Source organism: Pseudomassariella vexata, assembly GCF_002105095.1.
Source record: "Pseudomassariella vexata strain CBS 129021 chromosome Unknown BCR38scaffold_27, whole genome shotgun sequence".
Classification (NCBI taxonomy): domain Eukaryota; kingdom Fungi; phylum Ascomycota; class Sordariomycetes; order Amphisphaeriales; family Pseudomassariaceae; genus Pseudomassariella; species Pseudomassariella vexata.
In genome coordinates, this window is record NW_024467982.1 from 148341 (window position 1) to 164778 (window position 16438).

General features: G+C 49.8%; 5 protein-coding genes across 5 annotated transcripts; 2 read left to right on the top strand and 3 right to left on the bottom strand.

The window, feature by feature from the left end:
* Positions 1 to 3238: 3238 nt before the first annotated feature.
* On the bottom strand, positions 3239 to 4321 carry BCR38DRAFT_124869 (uncharacterized protein). Its single transcript, XM_040853505.1, has 3 exons — positions 3993 to 4321; positions 3414 to 3922; positions 3239 to 3349 (listed from the first exon to the last, which is right to left on the bottom strand). Exons 1-3 carry the CDS (start codon positions 4132 to 4134, stop codon positions 3245 to 3247), a joined length of 756 nt encoding a protein of 251 aa, XP_040709623.1. The 5' UTR covers positions 4135 to 4321; the 3' UTR covers positions 3239 to 3244.
* Positions 4322 to 5929: 1608 nt separating this feature from the next.
* BCR38DRAFT_380210 (uncharacterized protein) lies at positions 5930 to 7250 on the top strand. The gene is made up of 4 exons (XM_040857399.1): positions 5930 to 6229; positions 6297 to 6368; positions 6428 to 6630; positions 6691 to 7250. The coding sequence occupies exons 1-4, from the start codon at positions 6010 to 6012 to the stop codon at positions 7030 to 7032; spliced, it is 837 nt and encodes a 278-aa protein (XP_040709624.1). The 5' UTR covers positions 5930 to 6009; the 3' UTR covers positions 7033 to 7250.
* Positions 7251 to 7778: 528 nt separating this feature from the next.
* On the bottom strand, positions 7779 to 9499 carry BCR38DRAFT_452403 (uncharacterized protein). The gene is made up of 2 exons (XM_040861518.1): positions 8668 to 9499; positions 7779 to 8584 (listed from the first exon to the last, which is right to left on the bottom strand). Exons 1-2 carry the CDS (start codon positions 9130 to 9132, stop codon positions 8135 to 8137), a joined length of 915 nt encoding a protein of 304 aa, XP_040709625.1. The 5' UTR covers positions 9133 to 9499; the 3' UTR covers positions 7779 to 8134.
* Positions 9500 to 9517: 18 nt separating this feature from the next.
* On the bottom strand, positions 9518 to 10800 carry BCR38DRAFT_452405 (ribosomal protein S17-domain-containing protein). The gene is made up of 4 exons (XM_040861519.1): positions 10594 to 10800; positions 10467 to 10540; positions 10145 to 10383; positions 9518 to 10062 (listed from the first exon to the last, which is right to left on the bottom strand). The coding sequence occupies exons 1-4, from the start codon at positions 10695 to 10697 to the stop codon at positions 9994 to 9996; spliced, it is 486 nt and encodes a 161-aa protein (XP_040709626.1). The 5' UTR covers positions 10698 to 10800; the 3' UTR covers positions 9518 to 9993.
* A 499-nt stretch (positions 10801 to 11299) lies between these two features.
* BCR38DRAFT_356904 (uncharacterized protein) lies at positions 11300 to 16060 on the top strand (the record flags this gene model as incomplete). The annotated part of the gene is made up of 5 exons (XM_040857061.1): positions 11300 to 11515; positions 11582 to 13295; positions 13476 to 14668; positions 14719 to 15355; positions 15396 to 16060. The coding sequence occupies 5 exons, from the start codon at positions 11300 to 11302 to the stop codon at positions 16058 to 16060; spliced, it is 4425 nt and encodes a 1474-aa protein (XP_040709627.1).
* Positions 16061 to 16438: the final 378 nt, after the last annotated feature.

Genomic DNA, 16438 nt, shown 5'->3' on the forward strand with positions numbered 1-16438 from the left:
ACAATTTGCGGGGCGCAGTATTTAATGGAAGTGACGGGGGACTAGGTGGGCGGACCACAGTTACGACACTTTCTATATAGCTCGAGAGGACGGCATACCGAAGATGGCTATCGAGGAGAGAGTCTTCAGGTTTGGCCATGGAGGTGTAAACTGGTATTAACTGGCGACCCGGCTGTGCTCCGCAGAGGAGCGGATCATATTCTTAAGGGGATGCCAGGTAGAGAGTCTATAGGTAGATACGTTGCCACTTTTACAATGTATCAGCTCGTTAGAGAAGACAAATTAATGCTTGGAACAAAGCAGCGACACAAGCAGTTAGCAAGCCATACTACCAGTCGGGCCAACAGGCTAGACGAGACGCGCGACTGGATAAGATGGTTTAGGTAACTAAGCACTAGTTGCCCTTGAGCTTAACCAGGAATAAAATCATCATGATGATGCTAAAATACATGTTTGCTCACAATTACTATATAGAACCATAAGTTTCCGGACATGAAGCTTCTAGTTGGCTAGTATGCTAAACAGCTACTTCAGACCCGTGAAGTGTCTCGATGTCCACACATTGTTCCACCTGAATAAGTATTCCAACCATGATGGATCAAGTCATAAACAGTGTAAGCCTCTTCCCGATGTAATACAAAACCCACAAGACCTCACCCATGTGAGTGCACGATATGGATACCCGGCCACACCGTTCTGTGCCACTATCACCAACACCCAGTCAGAGTATAGCGCCCCCCAGGCCAACACACATAGTATTAGTCCCTGCAAATCCGGTCCGCACCACCCCTATCTGATCCACCCCAGCCTGTGATGCCGACTATTACTATTAAGAAGGTGGTCATTCCAGCTAAACCCCAAAAAAGACCAGTAACGAGCTCCATAGCAGAATCAGACATATCCGAGGCTGTGATAGAGAGAATTCCCGCCAAGTCCGCAATCGCTCCGGGTAGATAAATGAGCGAGAACTATTTGGACTTAAAGATGCCAATAAGGCCGAAGGCCAGGGAAAGAGATAGCTTCATGGCCGCTATTGCTGCGAACTGCCTAGTGGGGTTCCTTCTCAGCTATGCCAAAACGCAAAGGATATACAGGAAAGGAATGCAGAGAGATCAAGACTCACCAAGTATGGCCACAAGTCGTAATACTGGAGATCGAGGCGGCCCTTGTCAATACAAGCTTGATAATGGCAAGAGGATAATTTTGTGGTCCATCCTCCAGGTCACGCCATGGCGCTAATGGAGTCCTTTTAAAGGCCAGGGTGGCCATTGTGTAATAAGTCAAGAAGTGTGAACCGAAGTCTGTGGCTCCGTAAGGGAGTCCATAACATGAAATTTCCTTTTCATGAGGATTCCTCTCGCTCTCAGCGTCGGTATGTCCTTGAGCGGCCACAAGGCAGTAAGACAGGAAGAGAAATACTAATAACTTTATAATAAAAGAAGGCATCATATAAAGGCTCCCTGCTGCACCAAATCCGCCCCGCCGCCAGCAATAATGGGCAAAAAGAGACGGTGGTGCATGTAATGTAATATTCCTGGGGGCCGAAAATTAAGGCGATGAATCTGAGCTTTGCGATGAGTGCGCTTCGTGCAAGGTACCTGCGCTTTATAAATAAACATGCAGTAGAATTTTGGGGGCCGTCTCCGCAATCACGCAGCTGCCGTGTCTTCTAAGCTATGTAACTACTTCGTGGCCGGGCGATTACTTCACCTATCAATACTATAGGCGGTATAAATTCCGGAGTCTAAGGCCGTATCTACTATGTACAACCCGTCAGCCGGCGACTAGACCTTGAAGGTGCCGTTCGTTCGCTCGATAGCTATCTCTGAAGTAAAGCAGATCCAATAACAGCGTAAAGTTACAAAGCCGGTATCAAGAAGTATTTCAGAATACGTTCCAAGTCTTCCGTAAGAGAACTAATGCCTATAAGTAAATATAAGGGAATTAAGTATAGAAGCTATCTATACTGAATCAAGTTACTCACAGTGATCGCGGACGCACCGTAGTGAAACAAGACCACAGTAACCTCTATCTAGCGCTGACTAGTATATTTAGCCAATTAAGTCTAGTGAAGCCGAAATCCAATGACTCCTCAATACTCTTTGTGCCATACTTGCAACTATACAAAGTGGATGTCCCTTACATTTTCATCAGATCGACTTAACCAAGGAGGTTTCTGGAGATCCTGTTTACATGTCGCGATGGCCATAATATTAGGTAAAACGGGGCCGCGTAAGTCAAGGTTATAGGCACCTGTTAGTTTGGAGTCAGATATTGCCCTTCGCAGAGGATAGTTGGCGGTGACAAAGCGTCGAATTATGAGGCGTGCTTCCAGCTGTTGTGTAATCCAAGACTAGAACGATATTCAAACATGCTTCCACACCACCTTTGAGAGGAGGTGCACACGATCTATCTATGTTGATTAAAAGTGTGCAGTTACGTGACGTGGGATTGGACGATATAAGACAGTAAAATGGTGCCCAGTGTCGCTCCGAGGCGTCTCGAATAGTACCACACATAGCGCTAGGGCCAAACGACAGCTAAGCACCGAAACGCAAAATTTGCCTACTTAGATGTATAGCTAGATTATACGCGATCTTCACCCCATCCGCTCTCGGGAGTCGTCGCCATGGAAGTGGTATAGACCTCCATGAGCGGAGCTACCCCAAAACTGTCACAAGGTAGGACCAAGCCCCTAGGCCAATAGACCGAAAGATCTAGAATGCCAGTGGATCACTGACATTTGGTCCCACTAACTGCTATACACTGTGATCGCCAACGCTGTGACAAAAACGCAGCTAGGAAGCAAGAGGCATAACACTGAGTTTAAAGGGGGCCACTCTCATGACTAAAACTAGTTTTGGCGGTTTATTATGAGCAGTATTGTTTCCAAATTGACAATTTCATGGTCGTAGGGCGTCTTGTGGCGAAGGAATCACGCAGTGTTGCTCCCTAACCCGACCGCCTGCTATCTTGAACCCGTTTCCCCTCCCCGTACGTTATTACAGTAAAACGGGATCATATGAGACATAAACGAAAACAGAAGAGACCTATAATATATACTCTGAATCAGACGTGTAAGCCTACCCAGAAAAACGGGAATATTACATTACACATAACAAGTCGTAGTCACTGCTACTTTTTCACTAAACATTGCCATCGTAATTACCTCTTCTCAAAATCGTCCCACCATCCAAACATCAGTCATGCGTACCCATCGAAACTCAAATAGCATCTTCCCCATTTACTGTGCAACAGCATACATAGCGCCAAACACCACAGCGCCGAAAACGCCCAGGGTGTTGCCGGACAGTGCGTTAGCGGCACCAGTCACCTGCACGACACCAGACTATAATTACGGGTCAGTCACGAATCCTTTATTACTTGATGCGGGTGAAAAGGTAGTAATTTACCGTGGAAGTGGCAGTGTACTTGCCCGTCCCAGTGGCAGAGTATGTTCCAGTCACAGAGTATGTGCCAGTGTACGTAGCAGAAGTAACGACCGGGGCGCTGGAGGCAGAAGTGACAGTAATAGAGGTTTCACCCACAGTCGAAGTTGCCGTCGCGGTTGCGCTTGCAGTGGATTCCACGGTGGAAGATCCGGCAGTAGATGTTTCGGTTGTCTCAGTGGTGGCGGTGCTCGTGGTCTCAGCAGCAGTGGTCGTCGTGGTCTCAGCAGCGGCAGTCGTGGAAGTCGAAGTAGACCCCGCGATGATAGCCTCACCGACGGCGTCCTGCTCACCGGAAAGGGGGGTGGTGGACAGGCCGCAGGAGGCGGCAGCGGTCTTCAAAGTGGTGCCGTAGTACTGCCAGATGTTTTCGTTGTCTGGACCCGAGCACTGGAGGCAGTTGGCATAGTCGGTCAGGAAGATGTCGTCAGTACAGACATCATCACTCTGGCGGGCTTCGATAATGGCTTGGCCTATGTTGAAAATGTCTTAGAGGAGAGGTGTTTCGTCTAAGGGGCGGGTAGTGGGGAGGAGGGGACTTACCGCAGTTGTTGTGGCAGTCGTAAGCTGGTGTACCGGGTTCCTGGCGCTTGAGGAGACGGGAAAACAGTTGCAACTGGTCTGTAGATGCGGACACTCTGGCAGCAGCAAGGGCCGCACCCAAGAGGAACTGGACAGCGACCATCTTGATAATAACGGTTGAATTGGATGATGGACAAGAAAAATGGAAACTGCAGGAATGTTGGCGTGGAACTTTGGTCGGGCGTAGTGCAATAACAGTGACCCTCTTGCCAAGGATTGAGAAGCCTAACGAGTGTGTATAAGGATGCTGTTTTACAAAGATGGCTCGGGATCTGATAAGTCTAGTATGCAGAGACTGTAATGTAATTTTCGGTGGAACGATCTGATAACAGGTACTGGTCGCAGCAGCTGATCTTATAAGTCCCCGTCCATACCGCAGAAGAGCGTTAACAAAGATTATAACCCGGTACGAGAATTGACAAGGCAAGGTTAACAAGAGTCTAGTAAGGATATCTCGTCATCCGACCGATGCTCGGAAATGAGTTGCCGCGTAGAAGCAGTTCCTCGAATCCTGCAACCGAGTCGATTCGTACATAACAGTTACGCTGTTGTTGACATGCTGTTTACCCCAGAGCCGTTCGTGTTGCGATACCGCATGAAGACCCAGCCTCCAGTTCGGCGGGTCGAACCATATCTGATCCTAGGGTCAATCAATGATCTTTGCTCAGTGGTCCCATGCGTGGGCCAACATATAAGACCTCTCGGTAGACTTGCCGAAACCGTCCTCTGGACCGTTCACTGGACGGGAGCGAGAACCACAAAAGGCCTCTGCCAAGCAGTGATGGAGTTTGTTGTGGGTGAAGTAAGTAACCTACCTAACTTTTCGGGCTCGGAGTTCTCGGACATAGGAAAATGTTCCTTGCCAAGACACTCGTAACAGGATGTGGTTGGTGAGGATTGGGTCAACGGATAATCTGATAAGATTAGGCGCTAGTATACCCCTGCGTCTTTCTTCACTAGCTCCATCTGATAACCTCAATGAAGAGCCTATTTCGAGTTCTTGGCCGCTGAGCAGGTTTACACCCTGCTCCACCGGGGTTGGCATCTTGTCATTGGTAGAGGGCCGGTTTACCGACATCAGGAATGCAGAAAACATGCCACCATCGAGTGAGCCGGACGTGCTTGGCTGTTGTGAGTCAATTACAACTTTTCAAGGCTCACCATAGTCGTACTTGTGATAAACTTGCTGGTGGTCTGTCTCGTTCTTGTTAAAGATCCCCCACGCGGTAATGGGTTTGGTGTCAACAGGCAGTAATGACCATGGCTCAGAGACCCTGAAGTAAAAGGCTTTGCTGTGTTCCTGTGTCTCGCCTCGCTGCGTCTCGGATCAGATCCATGAAACTATGGGCCCTGCTGCCCAGGCGACCTTGGTACAGCTGCAACACCTTAGGGATGTTGGTTGAATTCATAATTCAGGATTTGTCCCTGGCGAGTTTTGTCCACGGGTTTGCTACGACGAAGGGTGCAGAATTCTCAGCATCCATTTTCACTCACAAGATCGAGGCATCCAACCAGCTGAGCCAATAATCCAAGGATAAGCCCGAAGGTAGAGACAAGAGTCTGCAGAGATGGACAAAGTCATGGTCAAGGGAAGAAACAATATTGTTGTCGTATGAGAACAGCCCATATCAATCTCGAGTTGTCAGTCTATACGAAATGTTTTTGCTCCACGGCTCGAGAGTGGTAAATGTTGAAGTATCCGAGGATGCTCGGCCGAAACATCCATGGGACCTTCCTCCCGTATCAAAGACGAGGTCTTTTCCATGTGATAGTGGACCTTAGTAGAACCTGAAGGCCCGAATATCGGTTGCCTTGATTGATAGGTAGCTTTTGCCCAGAGGTGGGACTTATAATATCCATCGGCCCAGCTCTGCGGGTGCATCTTGAAAGTCAGGGCAGCCACACAACTGAGTCTCCGCTCCTCGTCCTCAAGAAAATCGAAGATTGCCCCCCTCCATACCTCACTTGAGTAGCCAAGATGAGATCCAACGTCTTCAAACCTCTTGCAGCTTTGTCATGGCTGGCTCGCAACCATTTCGTTGCCGGCGCGAACGTCCATGGTTCAAATGCTGAAGGGAACGTAATGGGCCCGGTTGCCTTTTTATGGCCATCTGACCGTCCTTGGAGTGCGTCAGCCGACAACGTGGCCCCCTGTGGAAGCTCTGACGGCGTGAATAACCGGACGACTTTCCCGCTGTGTAAGTCTTCTCCTCAGTATTTACTTCAACGATCATAATCTGTATACATATACTAATTATTCCTTAGCCCAGGGATCTGTGGCACTATCCATCGCCGACGACGCATGGATGGTTGCTTTCTCCATTGCATACACCGATAGTATGTGACTTCAAGTTAATCACTGTTGACTACTTATCCCCATGCTAATTTGTCCACAGACCCCACCAGCCAAGACGATTTCACCCAGCAAGTGGTCAACAACGTGTCGGAGATCGAACCAGGCCACCAGTGCTACAAGGTCGCCGATATACCAGACAATGTATCTGCAGGAACCAACGCAACCATCCAGCTTGAGTACTGGTCCAGTTACGAGAGCGAACTAAGTGGACGTAATCAGTCATTCTTTGCCTGTGCTGATATCGTAAGTCCTCGAGACTTGGCCCTCAATCCTCGGTACATACTGACAAATTCGACTTAATAGACCTTCGTCGAAGCCTCCGCCTTCACGGTCCAAGTCCCCTGCTTCAACGTAACCGCAGACGAATTCACCCTCACCGCTTCGTCCACTTCTGCCGTCGCTAGTGCTACGGGAGAATCCACTGCCGGAACCACTGAGAGCAAGAGCACATCTTCTGGAGATGGGCTAAGCATCGGGGCTAAGGCTGGAATTGCCGTCGGTGTTATTGTTGCCTCCCTTGGTATTGTCGCTGCTGTGGCATTTGTCATGCTCCGCAAGCGAAAGTCTCGCGCGCCTGATCAGGAGGTTGCCGAGCAGAACCCCAAGATGCCCGAGACTTCGTCTGTGAACAGCCTCCGTCATTAAGCTGATGTGCTTGTTTGGCGTGATGGAAGCAGAGTTATGATGGGATGAACGAAAGAAGTACGATGAACGGTCTTGCTGGCAAGGGGAATGAAGATGACGACGACGATAAGCTGAGCTGTGGATGTCTGCATATAATAATTTGCGTAGAAGCTTTGAGCCGCAAAGATAATTGAGTATGGATTGGTTGTATCGCCGTGTTACAACTGTCTGATGTCGGCGCCTATTAGTCTATCTCAACCCTGCATTGGTATTTCAATCCTACCGTGGATTTTCTGGTTCCTCAAGATGGTGGGCATACCACCAAACAATGATCTTAACCAAATGTCGCTTTTGAATTCGCCATGAGTGCTGGCACAGTCGTACAGAAGGTCACTGTTGACTTAAGATTCTGAAGAAGGATGCAATACTTCCCCTTGAATCAGCTCGCAAAGCCCCTTTCCCCTCATCTCTAGGCTGTGTTTGCTTGTTTATGCGGCATACTCGGCTTCGTAAAGGAGATTACGCCAAAAAAGTCCATCATGCCCACGTCCACACTATCCGTGCAATCATAACCCCAACACGCGACGGGAAGGTTGACGGGAAGGAAGGGCCAACTAAACCGTTAGTCCATCCCACAGCTATCTCTGTGCTGGTAGGCACCACAGAGCATCCTCGCCACAGACCTTGCGAGACGGCTCCTAACAGATGCCAGCTGTGTAATATGGTCCAGATCACTCCTTGCCAGCACCTGGTGACAACTATTCTTCCGCGGTCAAGGACATTGATGCGCAAGGAAGGTAGATAGGTCAGAAAGAGATTTTATTTCCGAGTTATAGGGGTCCTGTGGCCCTGCCAGGACAGAAATAACTATGGAGTGGGCTATCGGTTTGCCCTAGGTTGTCCTTCCTTCCCAACAACCTTCCCGTCACGCCCGGGGTTTGGTATCATTCATACGCCGTGCTTAACGATAATAATTTACAGTATACATAAGTGGTGATCTTGCTAGATTGGCACAGCGCATATCTTCTATAGCTCCGAGGTCAAGGTAAAGACCTCGCGACCCGAAACAGAACATCTCCCTAATATAGTGAGGACGCGGTGGTAGAGAGGTCATGAGTCCGTTTTATTTCTTCTCCTCTGGAGCGTTGGACCTGAAAGCTCCAGTGGCTTTATCCCATATTGTCTCCTTGCCCTCCATTTTCCGTTGTTGCCTCTCGTCTTCTTGCTTCTTCCACAGGGCCTGCAGCTTTTCAGCCGTCTCAGCCCTTGCGCGCATCTCAGCCTTATAGGAAACCTCCTCCGCATATCGGTCTTCCTCGGCTACTTTTTCTAGTCTTGCCTTCAACTGTTCCTGTTGCGCGGGCGTCAACTCCACCTCCACTGGCGCTGTGGCGTTCTTGATTATTAGTGGTGGGAACGTGGGTACAGGTTCGCCCTTTTCTTTGGCAGCTTCGATTTGAGCTTCTTGTTCAAGCATGCGGTGGTATAGCGTGTCGGCATGCATTTGGATCTCTTCTTCGACTTCGGGTGATCGGTCGTTCATTGAAAGGTATCCCAGCGCTTTAAGCAGTCTCTATACCATCCCTCCAGTTAGCGTATTTTCCCATGTTTATCCAAGACATGGAATTGCTAATCATATAGATGAGGATCTCGTACCGTCTGCGTCATATAGCATTTCTCGAACTTCCTGACTTGTGTGCGACACAAGGTCATGCGTTCAGAGACACTTGGATTCATCATACAAGTGCGCCAGTCGAATTGCTCCATGGCACAATTTTCAAGCGCAGCCCGGCCAATCTGCGACCGCCGCTCCTTGTAACCCTCCAACACGTCCATCAGCTTCTCGTGGTCGCTCTTCGTCTCGTTCTCCACCTCGGCAAGTGGCCGGTAGTTCTTCCACAAATGCGCATATCGGCCATCTTGGAATTCGGATTCCTTGGGCACTGTAGGCTTGTCACGGCAGGTAGTTTGTGGAGCGTGAGCTGATTGTGGTTTCGCTGCAGGTTGAGATTTGTATTTTACGGGAGATTCCTTCTCGAGGAATTCGCGGAGCTTGGGGTCAAGCTTGCTCAATGGATCCTGGGTTGAGCTCGAAGACCAAAGACTTCCCCACCAGCCCATCGTGACTGTGGTTCGAGAGAACGCTCGATCTTTGCACTTGTAACTGTGAACTGGCGGTGTTTGCAACAATTCAATGGAGCACTCAGATCGGATTCGAGCTGTCGCGATTCAAAAGTTGAAGCTTTCAAAGGTTCGGGACTTGCCGATGAACCGCCGTTAGTCCAATCCAGTTGGAGCTGATGGTGCTAAATTTCGCCTTGCTGCGAGCGCCTCAGACACATTCAGCTTCATGAATGCCCGGACGCCCTACAGTGTCAGCCTGGATTATGGAAATATAAACGACTCCGATTGTGAAGTTTAACGAAACTGGATTGTGTGCTTTCGGATATAGAATGGAAATTGGCCTTGCAACCCTGTCACTGTCACACACCTCGAGTAAATCACAGCACATACGAAATTTGAACGAGAATGAAGCCCCTTCGGATTTAGTTAGTTTTATCATCCAAGACGACCACTTTCGGCTAGTCTAATCAAAGTGGACGCATGCCCACACGATATAATGGCCTGGGCTCAATCCTCCGACATCAAACAATGGCCAGACCTGTGCCAATGCCTCATGCTGCGAGTGTCGGCAACTAACCTGCGCGCCAATGCCAGAATTTGCATGTCGCAAATCAGTTTCCATCTATCCGAATCATAGACCATAGTCCATTCCTGCACATATCATCCACAACCGTCACATGTCGAAGTCGTCCAAGAGCATGGTATTAGTTGTCCGTGAATTCATTTCATTCTCAGTACTGCCAGAGAATCATCTTTTGTGATATAGCAGCGACCTATGAACCGACCCTGTTCCTAGAATTTCAGAACATGAAGAGCCCTCATGCAAACGACGCCAGTGATGCCCACGAAAGAACCCATCTAGAACTTGGAGAACTTCTTGACTCCCTTTCCAGTTCGGGGCAGGACGCGAAGGACGTTGAATCGGACCTGGTAAACTATGTCAGTTTCCATCTCACATGAATCTGCTCAACATGCCAAGTGTTCAACATGTCCCATAACGTATACTCACGGTCTTGCTCAGAGGTCGGCATTGTCCAACGGTGACCTGATCACCCTCCTGAACACGGAAAGCGGGCGAGACGTGGGCGGCCAAGTTCTTGTGACGCTTCTCGTAACGGGCATACTTGGGGATGTAGTGGAGGTACTCGCGGCGGATGATGAGAGTGCGGTGCATCTTCGTGCTCATGACCTTTCCTGTGAGGATGCGTCCTCGAATAGAGACCTGGCCGGTGAAGGGGCATTTCTTGTCTGCAAGAATATTCATCATCAGTCACCTGGCCGGGCCAATCGCATGAAGCCAACTCTGGCACCTCCCAGATATTACCACTTACCGATGTACTCTCCCTCAATCGCAGTCTTGGGGGTCTTGAAGCCCAGACCGACGTCCTTGTACCATCTTCGGCCACTAAAAGTCCTGTTTCAGCATGGAATCTCCTCGATCAGATAGTCCCAACTCACGCCTTCCCGGGTCTCGAGGTCTTGACCTTGACCTTGGAGTTCTGGAAGATATGCGGTTGCTTCTGGAAAGCCCTTTCGCTTTGAACAGTGAGCTCCGTAGCCATCGTGACGGTTGTTGTCGAGATCGCGAGTCGATGGCGGGCGTGGTGGTGATGTTGAAGATTGGTGTTGAGGTCGCGACGAATTACCTGCACCTTGCAATTTTTTGGCAGTTGTGGGCGAAAATTCAAGATCGGAAAGCACAATCAAGCGAAGACCCGCCGCACGGACCATCTATGAGCCACTTTTGACTTTCTAGCCACAAGAAAGACAACAATTCACTGATTGGGCAGATCAACCCACTACAGACCCAAACCTTTACCCTTCCACAAAGGGCAGTATCATTTTATGGAAGAACCTGCAACTACCTACCAGTTGCTACTCCACCCTATATACCAGATGCATAACTTACACAAGTCATTATCTCTCTGCCAAGACTTTCAACACGAACTCGGACCACTTGGCCTAAAAGTGGTTCAACCCCACTACACTCAAACAGGAAGTAAACACAACAAATGAAAGAACATCGCAGTGTGACGCGATCGGTTACATCTCCATCCTGCCTCTGAGACTTTGAACAGTTGCTTTGGAGCTTGGCATTCTCACCTTAAACTTCACGTTCAGTTTTCGTCAACTTCTCTTGAGGTACACGTCAACATTTTACGGCATGGCCAGTCACGCAGATGCACCTGTGCCAGCATTGCGACGCCCGCGCAAATCTACGGGCCATTCACCAGTGCGAAAGAGGATGGAGAAAGAGAACATCACAGTGGACATGGCGAGCTCTTTGGCTGGTAATAGCAGCCGAAAGAAGTCGCGAAGCAAGAGTATGGGACCAGGTGGACTAGATGTCCTCATGTCAGGATCTGGAAACAGGCGCGTGGTATGGTTTTGGAAGTTCCAATGCGCGTCTGCAGCTACTTCATAGCTCTGCTAACAACATCTTTAGTCATTAGCAGCGTCAACCAGACCACCACCAAGATCTATTCTAAAGCCCACGATACCAATCCCGGAGATCCCGCCACATAAGCCGAAGTCATCGCGCAATGGTCAGCACCCTTCCAGCGTCCAAGGTGCAGAGAAGTTGCCAAACCAGTTTCAGAATGAAGAACCAAGTTCTGGTACCAAGATTGCTGTGCGCACTGAGGAACAGCAACAAGCGGCTGCGCGAGAACGCGAAGAAAAGGAACGGCTGGCTTTAGAGAAGGAGATTAAGGATCGACGAGAAGCGCGCAGAAAGTCACTTGCAAACCGAAGAGTGTCTTTTGCGGCCGAAGCAACTCTGCACACGTTCCACGAGGTTGAGTACATGCAAGACTCGACTACATCAACCGACTCAACACGACGAGCATCTTCGTTAGCAGCTCACTCACCTGCACCTGCACCACACGTTTCTGACCCGTCAGATCCACCGTCAACCCCTCCGGAGCAAGTCGAGGATCTTGTACCAGAATCACCTGAAGACCAACGAAACCTGCATCAGAAACAACGGCGAAGGAGTTCCGGTGTGGGTCCTTTAAGCTACAGCAATACGGAAGAAAACACAATGGCTTCGACAGTCTACAGCTCAGACTCGGATGCAACTGATGGAGTTATCGAGACGAACGAAGAGATCAACTCGGATTCGGGCAGCGATTCGGATGCAGATGATGGTACTAGCATGGATATCGATATTGATGAGGTTACCGGCACATCTATTGCATCCGCGCGTTCCTTCGCAACGGATGACTCGAACGACACACTCGATGATGCTTTGCGCCTTGCAGCCAGGCAAGCACAGACACAAAGCATTGATGAGGAGGAAGAGATCATTCCGTCATTTGGGTGGGCTAAGAAACCCGCGCCGAAACCAGACAGTCCAGACCGCAATAAAGAAAACCTACAGATCAACACCCGAAATTGGTCCCATGATGATGAAGACGAGGATGACGACGGCATGGACATGGACATGGAAATGACGCATGCGGTGGGTGGAATTGTTAAGTCAAACACGGATGACGATGACCAGGAGGCTGAGATGTCGATGGATGTCACCAAGGCATTTGGTGGCATTATTCCCCAACAAGCCAGCAATTCCCGAAGGAAATCCGTGAGCCCGGCCAAATCTGGTGAAGGCTCATTAGTTGACGATGAGACGATGGATCTCACCATGGCAATAGGAGCAATTCGACAGGCAAAGCAACCAGAGGAGGATCTTCTTGACCTTGAGAGCAATTTTGGAGGCAACGAAGATATGTCCATGGAACTTACAAGCGTCATAGGTGGTGTTTTGGCGTCCAACAAGGCGGGAGAGGCCAAGAGAAAGTCACTCCCAGCCCGGCGCCGCACTCTCACAACGGCAAATGATGAGGCGACCATGGATATGACTGTGGGTCTTGGTCGTATTCTTCCAGCTGATCGAATTGTGGATACTGCTGAAGATGATACGATGGGGATGGATATGACGATGGCCATAGGCGGCATCATCGGAGGGCCGTCGGCCGTCAAAGACCGCTCCCTGGCAAAACAGGTAATGGAAGAGGAGGTCAACGAAGCTGATGATAGCACTCCTATTCTGCGGGCATCTCCGACAAAGCGACGCCTGTCTGCCATGCTTGGCGTCAAAGTTACCCCAGGTACCAGAAGCCTCAGTGTCTCAGCAATGCGCAGTCAAGGAGCGCGTCGTAGCACTGACCGAACAACCTCTACCACTCCTAACGGTGCATGGCCTACTTGCAACTCCTCTCCTGTTCGGGACGCATCGCCTACTCGCAACTCCTCTCCTGTCCGGGACGCATCGCCTACTCGCAACTCCTCTCCTGTTCGGGACGCATCGCCTACTCGCAATTCCTCTCCTATTCGAGACCCGTCACCTATTTATAACTCCTCTCCTATTCGGAACCCATCTCCTATTCGGGACTCCTCTCCTGTTCCAAGTTCCTCTCCATTCAAATCATTCAGTCCAGTCAAAGAGGTAACACCTAAAGCGAAGGGCCCGTCGACACCTTCAATGACTCCTTTGTCTAAGAAGGTCCAGTCCCGCAGTGTATCCCCTCGGCGCCAAATTGCTGTGGACGCTATCTCCACACCCAAACCAGCTCGTAATGGTTTGCAGAGGGCATCGAATATCTTTCAACGTGACCCAGAAACTGGTGCATCTACACCTCGGGTGGTGTTGACTCCGCAGAATCGACGACTGTCCGGTCTTGGTGCTGACAGGCCTGGTCTTGGATCTCCCAAAGTCGCAGCAACATTGGACAGACGAGGCTCCATTGGTGAAGCTGCTGGTGACTTTGTACCCGGAAGAGCCACCCGCGGGGTCACATTTGCCGACCCTCGAATCATAGAAGAAGAGATCGATAAGGACCGTCAGGACGAAGAGGCGAAAGAGAGCGGACGAAGGATTCCTGAACGAGAGGCTGATGGCGATGACGAAAACATTACGGCTACACTCAAGGATATGATTGCCAGCATGACACCCAAGAAGAATCGCAACGTTTTCAAAGGTCGCAAGAGCCTGCATGTTGGAAGCGCTAAAGGACTCCTTGGCAAACGCCCAGCTGAGCTGGACGATGAAGATGAAAGTGAAGACAGGGATGGTGTTAAGAGACTTAAGGGTCATCAAAGCAGTCCCGTCAAGAACGTCCGACTGCACGCTCCACCTTCCAAGGCCGAAACTACTGGCCGCATCACACGATCTGCGAGACGAAGTCTAGAAGAGACGAGTGGAAACGCAGCCACGCCTACTTTGACCCAGTCGCCGAGTAACGGACCCAAGACTCTGCCTTCTCTAACGAGCACTGTGAATTTCGATGACATGCCTCAGCCCATTGATCCGAACGTTAACGTGGATAATGATGGGGAACGAATTCACCTCCAAGACTTCCTAAATATGACCAGCATCCGATTCATGGAGCTGACCACGACAAAGCGACGTCACACTCAAGCCACGGCTCCTCTGCCAGACAACACCCTACAGGGAGACGAGGACATTTCCCTTGAGAGATGCGTGGTCGCGGGTGCATGCACCGTCCCTATGCTTGAACTGTACCAACATGTAAGTGACTATGATTTTACCATCTAACGACCGAGCTAACCAAAGTCTAGTCCTGTCGGGAGCTGAAAAAGTACATCTCAGAGGGACGGAGAATTGTGCGCGAGATTGAGACCGAGACGTTCGAGGAGAATCCGCCACTCTTCCAGGAATACATCTCTGCAACCCCGGAATTTAAGACTCTTATGGATAATCAGTTCAAAAACGTCAAAACCCACGCACGACTTTTGAGCAAAGCTATGTGGTATGAGTGGCGAATGAAGCTTCAAGACGGACTCAAGGAGGGTCTCATCAAGATCAGCGAAGACATGGACGACGATGATCAGTTATTGCTGAAGGGCGAGGAGCTACTCAAATCCATCCTGCCAGACCTCGTCAAGAAATTTGAAGCCATGAAGGTCGAGCATGAGAATCTTCAGGCCGTTGTGCAAGAGCTGGCCGATTGCGACCCCGAGGATCTCCGAGCAGCCCGTGCAGAGCTCTCTGAAGTGGACTCAGACATTGAGGTCAAGCAGCGCCGGATTGAAGAACTACGCCAAGTCTTGGACGAAACAGCGTCAGCAATTCAAGATGTGGCACAGAGAAAGCAGGAGTGCAACTCGGCAATTGAAGAGGCCGAGAAAGTTCGAGAGGAATGCAGAGGTTGGAGCTCTAAGGAAATCAACTCTCTCAAAGGCACGTACTTTTCACGTTCTTCCCAATTTGCCATGTCAATCTAACAACTGCACAGCCAAAGTAGACGACCTCGAAAAACAACACGGCTGGGCCATCACTGGAATCGCAGGCTCAACAATCTCCATGATCTACCGTCGCGAAATTGAGCTCGTCTTTGACATTGCTTCATTCCAAGGCACCAAGCCCAATTCGTGCATTGACCTGTGGTATATTGCAGCCAATCGGGAGAACCACCCTGAGCTCGCAACGCCTGAGCGGGAATTCTTCGTGCAATGCATCAGAGACCACGTCCGAAGTTTGGCACAAACGAAGACCGAAATCTCCACTTTGCTCCGGATGGTTAGTGCGGCTTGGCAAAAAGCCGGCGCCGTGGCCGACGACATCCGCTTGCTCAATTGCACCTTCCCCACCGAGATTGTCAAAACTGGCGACTCCTCCATTGCTGTCAAAGTCGCTATGTTGCTGGCACCGCTACAAACCAAAGTTCAGATTGTCATCGGTTTGCAAACTCAGAAAAATGGCCACGGTGTTGATGTTGCTATTGTCCCGCAGGCACACATTGTGTACGGTGAGCACTTCAAGGTTGACAAAGTCTGCGAGTACTTGTCAACGCGTCTGGGCAGCAAGGTCGTCACCAAAGAGGAGAACGAGGCCGTCGAGTCATGGAGCGATGTCATTATTGAGCTCCACGAGAGATTGCTTGCTAGAGGGCGCAAGTAAAATGTCCGAGTCATTCATGAGCTACGAACACTTTCCCTATCAAGGTATTTTTATTATTGGCAATACTGCTGTCATTGTTTACGGATTCCAGGCTGGTGTTTTGGATAATTGTCAGTTATATATCCCTCAATGCATTTGGTTCCTGGTCATCATCAACCCTGTTAACACTTACATTACCTTCATTTGCGTTTTCCTGTCTTTCTGAACTGCCGTAATCTTGGGTAAGTCATAGGTAACCAAAAGGTCACACGTTTGGAGATACTTCATGACCCTGGACGGGACTTAGGAAACGCGGAACTACCCATCCGCGACAGTGGTCATCGAGTTGCTTTCATCTAATGGCAACCAGGCAAACAGAAGTATGTTCACATGGGTTGA